The 13,756-nt window shown below is 49.3% G+C and overlaps 2 protein-coding genes across 2 annotated transcripts; one reads left to right on the forward strand and one right to left on the reverse strand.

The window, feature by feature from the left end:
• Window positions 1–1,742: 1,742 nt before the first annotated feature.
• Window positions 1,743–3,616, forward strand: ATNIH1004_001640 (uncharacterized protein; the record flags this gene model as incomplete). The annotated part of the gene is made up of 4 exons (XM_033566339.1): window positions 1,743–1,925; window positions 1,980–2,290; window positions 2,339–2,661; window positions 2,718–3,616. The coding sequence occupies 4 exons, from the start codon at window positions 1,743–1,745 to the stop codon at window positions 3,614–3,616; spliced, it is 1,716 nt and encodes a 571-aa protein (XP_033432096.1).
• Window positions 3,617–6,675: 3,059 nt separating this feature from the next.
• On the reverse strand, window positions 6,676–13,139 carry sidE (nonribosomal peptide synthase SidE; the record flags this gene model as incomplete). The annotated part of the gene is made up of 2 exons (XM_033566340.1): window positions 6,676–12,521; window positions 12,590–13,139. 2 exons carry the CDS (start codon window positions 13,137–13,139, stop codon window positions 6,676–6,678), a joined length of 6,396 nt encoding a protein of 2,131 aa, XP_033432097.1.
• Between the last annotated feature and the right edge of the window lie 617 nt (window positions 13,140–13,756).

A 13,756-nucleotide genomic window follows, 5' to 3' on the forward strand; every position in this document is an offset into this window, starting at 1 on the left:
CGTAGTCGAAGGTAAAGGAAGGGATTGATTGATTGATTGATTGTATTTTACGGCCGTGGTTCACCGCCTAGAGTAACGGGAAGATTAGACAGATTCCGTCAGTTACCACGTGACGCCCGGGACCACCAAACGCCCGATTTTGGCCTACACCGACATTTTGAGACAGGAATTCAAACCTCTACAACTCCACCAAAATGGGGTCAATTGAAGCCGCTCTTTAAGAAATCGAAAGTCTGAAAGCAGGTGAAAAGTTAATTATACAAAATTTGCCATAAAGCATGGAGTTAGCCGAATAACCCTATCAAGGCGCCACCGAGGTGTATAGCAGTTATATAAGACTTATCGCGAAGAGTATTAAGTTCTTAACAACCAACCGGGTTCCAGCTGAGCGTGGTTCGAAATTAGCTCGTCGTGGTTCAAAAAATACGCTAACATTCTGCCACCATCCTGGAATTTGATTTTTTAAACTATAATTACCTAGATAAGATTACCTAATTAGAAGGCTTGGTATTCTAAATAAATTTTTAGCATATACGCAATCAAGATTTTATACATTGAAACGCTCCTACGGTGCAAGAACTGCCTCTTTTGTGGTCGTCGCAGTGCCGCCTTTGCGGTCGTCCTGCACCAGGCTTCCACTCTATCCTCGCCGTTTCCACGGAACTCTCAGATGACGGCCCACCGACCCAGACTCCGTGGACCCATACAGCCTTCTTCGCACCCTATGAGAAGAAGGACTCAAGGTGGTGTTCAAAAGTCCCCTGGACGTTCCGCGGATTCACTGGCAATCCAGAGGATCCTGGGCGCCGAATCCAATGTCTGAAGTACGACATTAAAGATCCATCGCTCCACCACTGTGTGCAATCCTAATGCCCGGTCTTTCGCCGTCTCTTAAACTGGCCCTGATATATAAGGCAGGCCCTCTTCTTGTCAATCCTGAACAATCTTCCCAGCTGGCACCCATTACAGCTGAGAGTACTGGGATCCCATCTGCAGCTTAGTTAACGTCTCGCTCTCCCATACCCCTTCCCTCCCCCTCCCACCTATCTATTCCCCTCCCAGCAACTTAACCTTACCTATATTCTCCCATATTCTCCCCTATCTCTGGTGTGAACGTCCCTTGAACATCAGTACGATCAGCCTTTCAAACAGTGGCCATCCACACTTGGCTTCAGTTCCCTATCACGTTTATGTTTATTGCACAGCTGCCCTGATAACTATTATTATTATTTACCACGATGTCCAATCGAAGCCGCCTTCGTTCTGTTGTGCTTCTAGTCAAAGCATGTGCTCGTCTGCTTCAACATGCACGATGCCACCCAAGGGGTGCTAGAAGCGCTGTTGGCGTGATATCACAAGTTCGGAAGTCTCTAAGTTATCGGCTAGAGGGAAAAAGCGTAAATAAATGTTCAAGAATAAGGGTACACCGAGACATTGAGGATGTTATATGCCATCAGGATAGTGCCGACGATGATAGCCATATATCCTTATTATCTAATTCGGACACCGACCCCGAGTCAGAAAATCCCCGTGATTGGCTCCAAGAAGAGAATGATCTGGATGAAACGCAGATACAAAGACGGAGATATGAAGGGAAATCGATCAGTTTGCAAAAGTGGGTTTGGGAACTTTGGAGCCGGTATGAGCAAGACCCCCGCTTTTTCTTTATTATTCCGGTGACGAAAGCCTATCTTACAATATAAAGCTTTTGTGCGGAGACAGGACGAGATGCTCTAGCACTCATGAGCGAGGACCCTCCGAATATAAAAACACTTCGGACCTTCTTTGACTACACGATCACGAAGCGTCGACAATATATCGATGCCGCCTCTACCCTGCAAACGTACTGGAACGTGTGGACAACGATCCGGCGAGAAAAGTGCGGACTCGCAATTCCGCCTCCCGTTAAAGATAAGATGATTGGGGTAAGAGGCTCTTCAAGTGCGGGCCTTTCATTGACTTGCTAACTGACCGAGAAGGTGCGTGACCAATTAGCAGAAGAACATGGACTTCGCACAGAGAAAAGAAAGAAGCCGATCCTTCGCTCCGAAGATGTTTTCGAACTGCTAAAGGTGCTGTGGAATGTTCGCCGCGAGGCATGGGACCCGCTGCAGCTCGCTTTGATTATCCTACTGGCCGGCATCACCGGTCATCGCCCGGATGCGCTGGTTACCATGCTGCACAACGATGTGGCCGTCACTTTGTTTCCCACAGAAAGGGAGCGACCCCATATGGTCTTGGAGATCAAACCACACAAGACAAAACGGTACCGTGGACGGAAGAAGCAGAAGTGAGTGAGGATAAAGTTAGCTTCTAAAGTAACGCTAACCATACGTAGTCCGACATTAGGGATCCCCGAGGTTCCCAGTGAACCGTGCCTACTGCTGTGTCCGAAGACTCTGCTCTTGGGACTTCTCTTGCGCAAGTCGGCCTTTCGCCACCTACATATAGAATCCGCTACTCAGCTATACCATCTCAAAGTTCCCACAGATGCCGGATCACTTCCACTTCGACCGGCAGATCCTGACGCTCGTCTCTTCGATATATCCGCGGGTACACTGAACTCTTGGCTGAAGCGTCTTGGTGAGCTCGCTGGATTCGATCTTCCCATCACTTCGTATTGGCTCCGACGAGGGGCAGGGGAGGCGGTTAACAGTAGTAGTAAGCGTGTGACATATATCCTCGAGTCGGCCAAGCTTAGTCTAATGACTTGCCAGGTGAAATCAGCGAGGCACAACAAAACCTGCTTCTACAGCACGCGTCAGGTTCTACATATCAGGACAGGTATGCGCCGGATTATTTTCCGGTGGACTTCAGTGCAGCGTGGCGAGACCGCCCGCAGCAACACAAAGTGATTCGAATGGCGAGCGGTCAGAGCCGGTCAATCAATCTTCGCCGACCTGTGGATCTCAGTCCAGCTCAAGAAACCGAAGCCGAAGCTCAGCCCGAAGTCCAACGCCGCAAGAGGCTCTGGCAGCAAGCCAAACACCAGGTGCAGCTAGAATATGGGACATTTGCCAATGGAAAGGGCACAGAGATGTATGAAAAAGCGCTCCGACAAAGGAACAGGTACCACACTGCCCACCAGGCCTCTCGTCGTGCCATGAAGGAGACTCTTAGAGCCCGGTTCAACCAAGAACAGCCCGTTCAAGATGTGATACGCCAAATTTATGGTTTGCCCATTAAGCCACAGACCCTGTGCGAGTCAGATCCTACCCCACCAGAGCAGAAGCGTGCTTTTGCTCTTCTCTTTCGTTTTGCCCCTTCCTCAGAACGAGAGGAAACCGAGTGCAGAGCGGCAGCGGTCGACGCACTCTCACACGTTGGGCCGAGCCTTAAACGTCGCCTTCGATCACTGCAGTCCGACCAGTCTACTTCTACATGGATGAACAATGCCCTATATAAACAACGACACGTCAGATTGAATAGAAGGCAGTGTATATTTTGTTATATGTTTGGTATCCGGGAACAGTCGTTCACCCGAGATTCTAGCTTTGAACGGCATGTTCGCCGGCACCACGACAAACAAATACGATGCCCCGATCTTGCTTGTCAGAACGTCCTAATAGGCCATGTCGATATCACCAATCACATGAGATACTTTCATGGAGCCTAGCTGTACCTGAGTTGAGACCAAAAGCATATTAATGTCAGAGAAAGCGAAAATAACTGAAGAAACCGAGAGTCGGGTTACAAAGCTGTTACTGTCTTGCTCCAACCCTTATATAGACTTTGTATTCTATCTAGTAAAGTAATAAAAAGTTAGAATGGAGTGGTAGAGGAAACTATATTGTTTTGTTGTGAAATGTTGAAGCAGTCCGGTGTCTTGTAAAAAGTTGAAGTTCCTCGGATGCAGCATTCCACACAGTCACAGAATAATTCCTTTATATTTATATACTGCATCCGCTGTCTATATTTCTTATGTGTAATTTTATGGGTTTATATTGTAACGACTGGCGCAGTGCCGGCTTCCGTTGACGGTTTGCAATGTCGGTTTCCGACGCTCGTTGTTTGTTCTATCTACTATGTCTGGTCGAGGGGGAACAATGGAGCGTGGTAGTATATGAGGATATCTACCCATCGCTTATCTTGATCCTCTTCCTTTCCTCTCCATGCTTTAGTATTCTCGTTGCAGGCACCGAATAGAGTTGATTTGGTTTCTGTTGTGGAATTCAGGGGAAGTGATGCGCAGGGAGCTATTCTATCAGCTACAGGCCAACTAGCCTAACTAGGAAGTAGATGTCATTCAGTGGAAACACCAGGAATCGCAGTATCTCAACCAACTGAGCCCACTAAGCGGTTCCCTATATTCTCACTGAGGTGTTTTACTGTCTAAAGGATTCAGGGGTTAAATCGATCGTTAGATACTCAGCACCGCCAAGTCGGGCGGATTAACTATAGTGTTTCCGTAACAGTTTCATTTCCATCTCTGTTTCGTAGGTTATAACAAGGGGCAACAGGGAGGTATAATCACGCATACGAACAATCCACTGGATTAGAGCTAGGGGTGTTCACTATCAGCCGATAATGCCGGTCCTGACGATACTATATCGTCAACTTTCAGGAAAGTTAGCTTTCAGCTTATCCGATACTTTCTGACAATAATTATCGCCGGCCTTGGGCTTATACGATACTATATCGGCGTATAACTTCAGATATACTGGACATGACATATATATATATATCCTGTAACTGTTGAAAACCAGGATGCCTAAGGCACCTTCGGGTATCCTAGTCCTTCGTGCCATCTGACATATCACACGCAAGGGGCTAAGGGGCTAAGGACACGTAGACATAAGGAAGCGTTTATCTACGCTCTCTCTCCTAGATAAAAGAACATACTCACCATGCGATACTAGATCGCACCGATAGTTTCAATATACTATCCAGTCACCGCTATCCTAGCACCTCACGACATAGCTTCTTCCCCGAGATTCTCAACAGTAACAGGTATATTTCCCCCCATAGATAAGTTCACTATTTAACTATTTAGTCCTAGTTCGCGGGTGCCTCCGTACCCCCTGAATCCCAGACTCCCCGCCGGATAATTGGTCCCCCTAACTTGCCGCCACGAATAACGAGCCACAAAAGCTGCAGGTCTTCCATGTTTGCTGTTTAGATACTGTATTGACATTTCATTCTGATCCCACTACTGCTGTATTAGGGCTAGACCCGTACTGTATAACCGGAACGATTTTTCTGACCATTTGTACCTAAACAGCCATCCCCCTCCACTGTAAAACACGAAAGCTCAGAGGAAGGACATGCGTCATTTCATTGATTAGTATTCAGTTGAAGATTGAAGGTGGACGAGGTCAAACACTCGAAGTATGTACGAATGAACTAGGGCGAGCGCCAAGAACCACTTATGCAGTTCCGACCTCGTACATGAGCGTTCCCACCTGTATGAGTGTGCAACAGCCACTTAACTATTTGGCCACCATTCCAATCACTCCAAATAGACAGCGACAAAGCCTCTAGAGGGCTTGGTATTTGGTATTGTTATGGATTCAGGGAAAGATAGCATTTGAAAGGAGACAAGACGTGGATTGAGCAGTATCTTGCCTGAATAGTTACAGGAAAAGGGGGAAGATTGTTTGTGAAAAACCCCGCATGCTTGCCAAGGCGCTAGCTATGCACCAGCTATACACCATATCTTCAACAAGTATAAACACGCATTTTATGATATATCAACGCTTTGGCTACGTCTTTCCCGAATAAATCCGCAGGTGCGTCTGTGATCCACGAAAAATGATTTTCTGTGTTTGTAGACCAGTTGTGGTAAAGAGAAGCAAACAGATCAAACATGCAGCTGAGCTTTGCCCGAAGAGGACCCAGGCTGATGTGGCTGACGCTATCCCATTATAGGAATAGCGTATCACGAGTGATAGCTCACACACGTGGTGAGGGTTCTTCCTTTTGGTTCAACAGATTATCAGTCTAGCTTGTTCAGTGGTGCAGGTTCGATCCTTTGCCTGAGCGATTTGTTTTCTGATTTCGTGATGATGTAGCTAGGGGTGAAATCGAATATCGAATATTCGAATATTCGAAAATAATTTGACTTTCGAATACAAATAAATCGAAAATAGGTTTTGTTGAAACAAGTGATAGTAAGATGTTTGTTGTGAACTCAGGGGAAATAGGGCGTAGGGAGCTATTCGATCAGCTACAGGCCAACTAGCCTAATTAGAAGTAGATGTCATTCAGTGGAAACACCAGGAATCATAGTATCTCAACCAACTGAGTCTCTTGCATTCCTATCTGGGTGCTCAACTAACTAAAGGATTGAGGGGTAGAATGGATCGGTAGATATTTCCGCACCGCCAAGTCGGGCGGATTATAGTGTTTCCGTAACAATGTTCAATTCATTGACTGATTAACAAAAGTTATCATTTACAGAGGCGGGATGCTTCATATATATCTGTTCCTAATCCCTGCAATAAGCCTCAGCCACCGTGATATTCAACAAATGGCTAGCCAAATATTTTCGAATTCGAATAAGGAAAATCCTTATTCGATTCCACTCCTAGACGTAGCACATTCCCTTATCTCTAGCACAAGATATATCGCATCTATTTCGCACTTCTTTGCCGCATCAAGCAAGGTCTCCATCTCAGCCTCGACAGATCTGCCGTTGAACTACAACTTGAGGAATAATTCCGAGACCTTTTTATTTTATAAATCCCGCAGGACATCGCCCACCAGAGCATCAGCGTCTTCCACAACACGCGAGACCATCTGCTCAACCGCAGAAAACTCCTTCTCAACCTCCTCTTTCGCCCAGACAGAACTGTCGTAAGCAAACTTCACTTTGTATTTATCCACATGCGCAGTTCGGATCACCTCGAACACCACCGCGTAAGGTTCCGGCATGGTAACTTCAGACTTGGCCATCACCAGCCACCTCTGGGGTTTTCCTGCTCCCCCAGCCGAGGATGAAGATGGCGCTGCAGGCTCGAATGGCTGGAAGAGGAAAAGAGCCTGATTGGCAGATTCCTCGCGAGAAATGCCTTCGCCACACGTTCGATAGATATCATCGATCCCGACCGTGCTGTTCTCAGTATACTGCCAGAAGTCATCCTGGGTTTGTAGGAGGAAGTCTTGGACGCGGCTTTGCATATCCACTTGGGAGCGCATCGGAAGAAAATTGGCACATGTTCCATTGATATTCTGAGGGTCAGGCAGGTCGACGTTTCGCCCCGTGTAGAGGTAGTCAAATGCGACGTCCCGCTGGCCACTGCGGAGGCAGAGCCAGATCTGGAAGATGGCCTGGAAGAGGATAGAGACAGTGACTCCGCTGGAGCGACTGAAGATTTCCAATTTATCATGTTCGATGACGTGAACTGCGAACGAATCGATGCTAGGGCGAGGTCGCTGCGGCTGTTGGGAAGTTTGACTAGGCTTTAATTGGAATTGAATTGGTTTCTTGTCTGGCTGCTGCCAGAAGGCCAGGTTTGGTCGCATCTGGTTGATCTGCCAGATGTGAAGAGCAAAGTCCTTAAACGAGGTGAAATTTTCCAGGGTCTCGCCGCGTTGGTACTTCTGGAAATGAGCATCGAATACACGAAGGAGGGTGCCGTCGTAGAGGCCGTGATCCAATTTGGTGACGATCTGGTGCTCGCCGTCTGCGAGGCGAAGGATAGCGTAGCGAATGAAGGGCTTTCCAAACACAAACTTCTCACTCCAGATGGAATCGAGAATCTTCTTTCTCTCCTCGGGGCTGTTGATGTCGTAGAACTCTACAACCGGAGTCGGATCAGGCAAAACCACCCCGTACCACTTTTCTTGGTGCTTGATGAACGTGGTGCGCAAGATATCGTTTGTTTCGGTCAGCCTCTTGACTAGTTCAATCCACTGAGTTGGATTTCCGCTATGACCCAGGGATCGGACTGTCATCAAACACCAAAAACCCTCTGGTCGGGCTCCCTGGGATAGGAATTCGGCCTGTCCCGGGGGACAGGGATAGATATACTCATAGTCATCACCTCCGAGACCGGCGGAGGAGATGATGAGATTCAACTCTGTTGGTGGTGAGAAGACAAGCGTTTGTGATATGGCTGCTGCTTCTTCGTTACTTTCGCACTGGAGATGCTCCGCCATCGACCTAAGCAGGGGGTATCTGAGTACGTCTCGCACCGTGATGCTGAGTCCCTTCCGTCGAAGCCAGCTGACGAGGTTGATGGCAGAGATAGAATCCCCGCCCAGACTGAGAAAGCTGGCCTCCAGGCCAAACCGAATATTCGGCAGCTGGAGGATCTCCATCCATCCTTGTTGAAGAGACTTCTGTTCGTCTGACACCACGGGTGTGATCTCTGCAGATTGTGATCCACGGACATTGTCAAAGGAGTATGGGGTGAGATCTGCCTGGCTCAGCGACTGTACTCGCGCCTTGAGCTCCTTGCGGTTCGCCTTCCCAGATGGCAGCAGAGGGAAGGAGCGAAGAGGCAGAATGAATTTGGGGAACATATAGAAGGCCAACCCGCTAAGGTTGGCTCTAAGCCTTTGCGCCTCCTCGGCAAACATGTCCATGGAGAGGAAACCTCCCTCCTCTTCGATGGCATTCTCTTTCACGCGATTGAAGATGACTGTTGCTACCAGATGGGCCGTATTGTTCTTTTTCCACACCGTGAGAACGCATTCCCGGACCTCGCCCGCTCGGAGGATCGCCTGCTCGATCTCTCCCAGCTCGATCCGATGGCCGTTGACCTTGACCTGGTCGTCCTTGCGGCCCAGACACTCGATATCGCCGCCCGGAATGTATCTGCCCAAGTCACCACTGCGGTACAATCGTTGACCGCCGCAGATCTCGCTCTCAATGAAAGCCGTAGCAGTTATGTCCGGCCTCTTGAGGTACCCCGACGATAGCTGAGGACCCCTGAAGCACAGTTCTCCCACCGCACCGTATGGAACTGGGCGAAACCCGTCCTGTTCCAGGATCACTGCGCTCACTGATTGGAAAGCTGTCCCGATATTACCCGTGCTCATGTTGGCGTTGACATTCTTCATTGTGACCATCACCGATGCCTCTGTGGGCCCATAGGCGTTGATTAGGGTGACCTTCGACGCCCAGGTCGTCACAACATCTGGTGTCAATGGCTCGCCACCTACCACCATCGATTCTAGTGTAGGGACTGTGTTGGGATCCAGCAGTCGGGCTACAGTGGGAGTCATGAATACATGGTTGACGCCCATTTCATTTATGACGCCCGCAAGATCACTCAGAAGACGCTCCGAGGAGGCAAGACACAGAGTTCCCCCGCTGTGCAAGGTGGCGAAAATGTCATAGACCGACGCGTCAAATATATAGTTGGAGAACTGGAGATGCTTGAAGGGCTTGCTCTGCCTTTTCTCAAAGTCAATAATGGATCGCATGGCAGCAGCGCAGCCGTTATGGTTAATCATAACCCCCTTCGGCTGGCCAGTACTGCCAGAGGTATAGATAATATAGGCAAGGGCAGTGGGTGAAACATCGACCTCAGATTTCTCCGTTGAATATGCGCATAGTGTGGCTGTATCGACCAAAACGAGGGGAACACTCTCGGGCTCGGAATCGAAGAACGAGGCGTGTTCAGTCTCTGTCAAAACTAATGTGGCGCCCACGTCTTGAACGATGAAGGCATTTCGCTCGACCGGGTTCTCTGGAGTCAGAGGCACATAAGCCGCACCGATCTTCAGAAGCGCCAGGATTGTTGTGATCATAAAGGGGGATTTCTCCAGGAGGACGGGAACGATGTCACCGGGGGCAACGCCACGTTCGGAGAGATAGTTCGCCATTCGGTTGGCCGTCTTATTTAGCTCGGCGTAGGTCAGAATTTTCTCATTTTGATAATTGAGAGCAATTTTTGACGAATGCTTCTCTGCAATGAGCTCAAATTGACCGTGGAGGGTCGTGGGATGTGGCTGCCGGTCTTCGTTCCATTGGAGAAGGAGATCTAACTCCTCTGAACTCATCATGCTGACGGATTTAATAACCAGTCGAGGAGCCTGGATAATTGTCTTAACTGCACAGCAGAACTGATCGAGAATGAACCCCAGACGACGCTGTTCCATGGTACCTGTGAGGGTGATCTCGATGCCCTCAACTCCCTCCTGGATGTTCAAGGTAGTATATTCGGTTATCCAGGCTGATTGTTTGCCCACAGTCTGAAACACTTCCCTGGTGATCTCATCCCTGTCTTGTTCTTGAACGAGGATGTTGACCATGGTATCGAATAGAGTAGAGCTTCCTTGGTGGCCAGCGGCCGCTAAAGCCCCCCGGATACCATGCTGCGAGTACTTGGTGATTTCCCAGAGATTCGCATTAACAGACTGTATCAACTCTAATAAGGAATGTTCGGGGTCGACAACCACTGCTTGAGGCACCACAGCGAGAGTAGGTCCATCGAGAGTTTCAATTCCTGGCACCGGCATCTCTCGCCCTGAGATTGCCATCGCCATAGTAACTGACTTGGATGCCGTGTGTGACGAGAGGATCAATGCCCAGGCAGCGTAGAATATTGCACTCTTAGGGATGTGGAGGGATACTACAGCCGACCTGAGATCCAAAGATAGCGTCTGCGTCACAGAAGACGTCTCTTGAACAGGAGAATGGTTCAGAATCGTAGGAGCCGCGTCGGCCAAATGCTGTCTCCAGAATTGATCGCACGCCGCCTTCTTCTGGGGCTGATCGTGCAAAAGCCCTACGAACGACCTCCACGATGCCCGCGGCTGAGGGAGTTGGCCGTAGTACAGGCGCGCAACATCGTCGAACATGAAGCCATGCGACCAGAAGTCAAAGAGTGTATGATGGACGGATACCACGAGGATAGCTTCGTTTAGCAGTGCCACTCTCATAAATGGCTCCCCGAGGGTCACACCATCGTTCTTGTCAGTCTCGAGGTACTTCACGAGAGACATTGACTCCTTTTTCCAAGGGATCGGGAAGTTGTGACGCACAACCTGCGCGAATCCCTTGGTGGCTGCCACGAAGGTGGACCGGAGAGTGTCACTGCGCCAAAAGACCACCTGAAACGCAAGCTGTAGCCTCACAAGATCGAGGTGTCGAACATCAAAGACTCTCTGATACAGATAATCTTGGTTCCCCTGGAGTGTGCTGGCAAGAATTCCTTCCTGCAGAGCCGTGGGAGGAAATGCATCAACCACTCCACGATCTGCCAGCAGCTCTGCCTTGAGGGTCTGATCCGATAGAAAAGCAAATGGCTCTGGCAGATTGAATTGATCGGGAGCCGCGCCCTTACCATTGGCCTCAGACGCATCGGCGATATCTTCCACACTCTGGGGCTGCAGCAGATCAGCCAGTTCGATATGGATACCCCGGGTGCGGAGTTCACGAATTGCTTTGATTGCTTCAATAGAAGTCCCGCCCAAGGCGACGAAGGAATCTGTGGGCAGAATGGACGAAGGGTGGAGATGAAGAACATTTGCCCATATCTCAACGATTTCCGAAGCAATCTCACTGAACATGTAACCTTTTCCCTCGGAGGAGGTCGGATCCCGGCCCAGAAGACTGTCAACATCGGCCGACTCTGCCACTGTCTGGATGGCTTTGAAGTCAATCTTGCCGTTGTGGTTTAGTGAGAATTCCTGGCATTGAAGCCAGTAACTGGGTACCATATATGGTGGAAATACTCGTCGTGCCTGGTCCCGGAGGACCTTCACCAGGTTAGCCCAACTCGTTTGGGGCTGGGGGATCACGGCTGCGACTAGAGACATCTTCTCATTGATTGACGCGCCGAGACAGACAATCTCAGCCACCCCATCCTGAGTGTGGAGCTTTTCCGCTATCTCCCCAGGCTCGACCCGCTGACCATGGATTTTGATTTGGTGGTCAATTCGGCCCAGGATCTGGAGGGTGTCATCGGATAGACGAACAGCCAAGTCCCCCGTTCGGAAGACAACGTTTGAGTCTAATGGATTCTTGACAAAGGTAGCAGTCGTCTCCTTTGGGCGATTGCGGTAGCCACTGGCAACCTGAGGCCCGGAGAGACAGAGCTCCCCTGGCTCACCCACGGGCAGCTGTCGAGTGGTACCTGGCTCCCAGATGACCGCCGTGGTGGTGTCGATTGGTCGACCAGGGTTTCGAGGATCATCGCCGTGTTGCAGCTGTCGGGAAAAGTTCAACTGAGCACATTCGCTCAGACCATACGACACCCGAAGGTTTACCTTATCCGCCCACATGTTGACAAGGTTTTGACTCAAGGGCTCCCCAACAGTGGTGATCTGTTTGAGACAGCTTTGGATTTCACTTGGAGAGAGCAATGATAGGGCTGACGGTGTAATTCCCAGCGCATCAATTTGAAGGTTTGTTAGTACTTCCGGTAATGCTGTTGCCAGACGATCCCGGCGAGCCAGGCACAAGCAAACACCCTTGGCCAGTGTCGTGAGTATGGTTCGCTGCGCCGCAGAAAAAACAGGGTTGTAGAATAGCAACCAGCGTTGTTGGCCGTTCAAGTCAAATTGACTTATTCCATGGGATGCGGCACGATGGCTTATCAACACCCCTTTGGGGGTTCCGGTGGAACCTGGATGAAAGAATATTAATTCCGAACAAGCAACAAACAGAAAGATCGATTTTGGGGGAGCTCTTCACCTGACGTATAGACTAGATATGCAAGGTCTGATGGACTGGCAACAGACCCATATAGAAGCTCTTTATGGGATGCTTCTGGTACCGTACTATCATTGGATAGGACTTTTTCAATGGACAGAGCTCGTTCAAAATTTGGTTCATATTTTTCATGAACGATCACCGCTCCGGCATCACAGTCTTCTGCAATGTCTCGATTTCGCTCCGCAGACCCATTGGGATCGAGCACCACGTATGCAGCACCACAGACCATGATTGCCAGCAATGAGGCCACAAATTCGGCTGTGGGGTCCATGCACACCGGAACGATATTGCCCCGAGCAAAGGGGGCCCTGGCCACAATTTGCTCAACGAGTTGCCATAGATCAGCGTAGGTGTACGGGTTCTCATCTTCGACGTGGACCGCAAATGCCTGCGGGTTCAGCTTTACTTGGTAACGAATGAAATCGGTGACTAGGCAAGGAGCAGATGGAGCCCTGGACGAGGAGGGGAAAAGGTTGACAGGTGCATCGAGGAGGGGATTATTGATATCTGCAGAAGCTATGGGAGCCATGATGTGCTGTGATCAAAGGGGGACCATATGCAACGCAGGAAAAAGACTAATATGTAATGCAGGAAGAAACTAGATTCTTGTCACTTATATTAATGCTAATGTGCTCCAAGGTTTATATAGGTTCTATATTGTGATCCTGCTGCCTACAACAGGACGCCTTTCCTCGCAGAACGTGCCTAGAGCAAGCCACTTTCAACAAGACATTGCTTCCATTAGCTCTCACTTCTTGGCGAGAGCAATTTCCGAGGCGTAATAATAGAATCTTACGTGCACAGATACATCAGTTGTTATAAATGTTGCCTATACAATCACCCTGCATTTCCCTCAAAGAGTAAACTAAGTGGGTATATAACGTCATACTCTGCTTGCCCACGCACCACTGTCCGTGTACATTTCTGACCATGCTCGATAGTAACGATGTCACAATTTCCTCTACCCAGTGTTGGAGACACTTTAGACGCTTATTCGATCCCTTAGGAATAGAAAATGTCTCTTACATGCAGGCATATATACACAAGGCAAGCATCCGTCTGGCTAGACTGCACCAATGCCTGAGCATATTGCTGACCATGTCCGGTAAAAACGATGTCGCCATTTCCTTAGCCCTCGGTGTTGGA

Source organism: Aspergillus tanneri, assembly GCF_003426965.1.
Source record: "Aspergillus tanneri strain NIH1004 chromosome Unknown AapTan_2_pilon_pilon_pilon, whole genome shotgun sequence".
NCBI classification, from domain to species: domain Eukaryota; kingdom Fungi; phylum Ascomycota; class Eurotiomycetes; order Eurotiales; family Aspergillaceae; genus Aspergillus; species Aspergillus tanneri.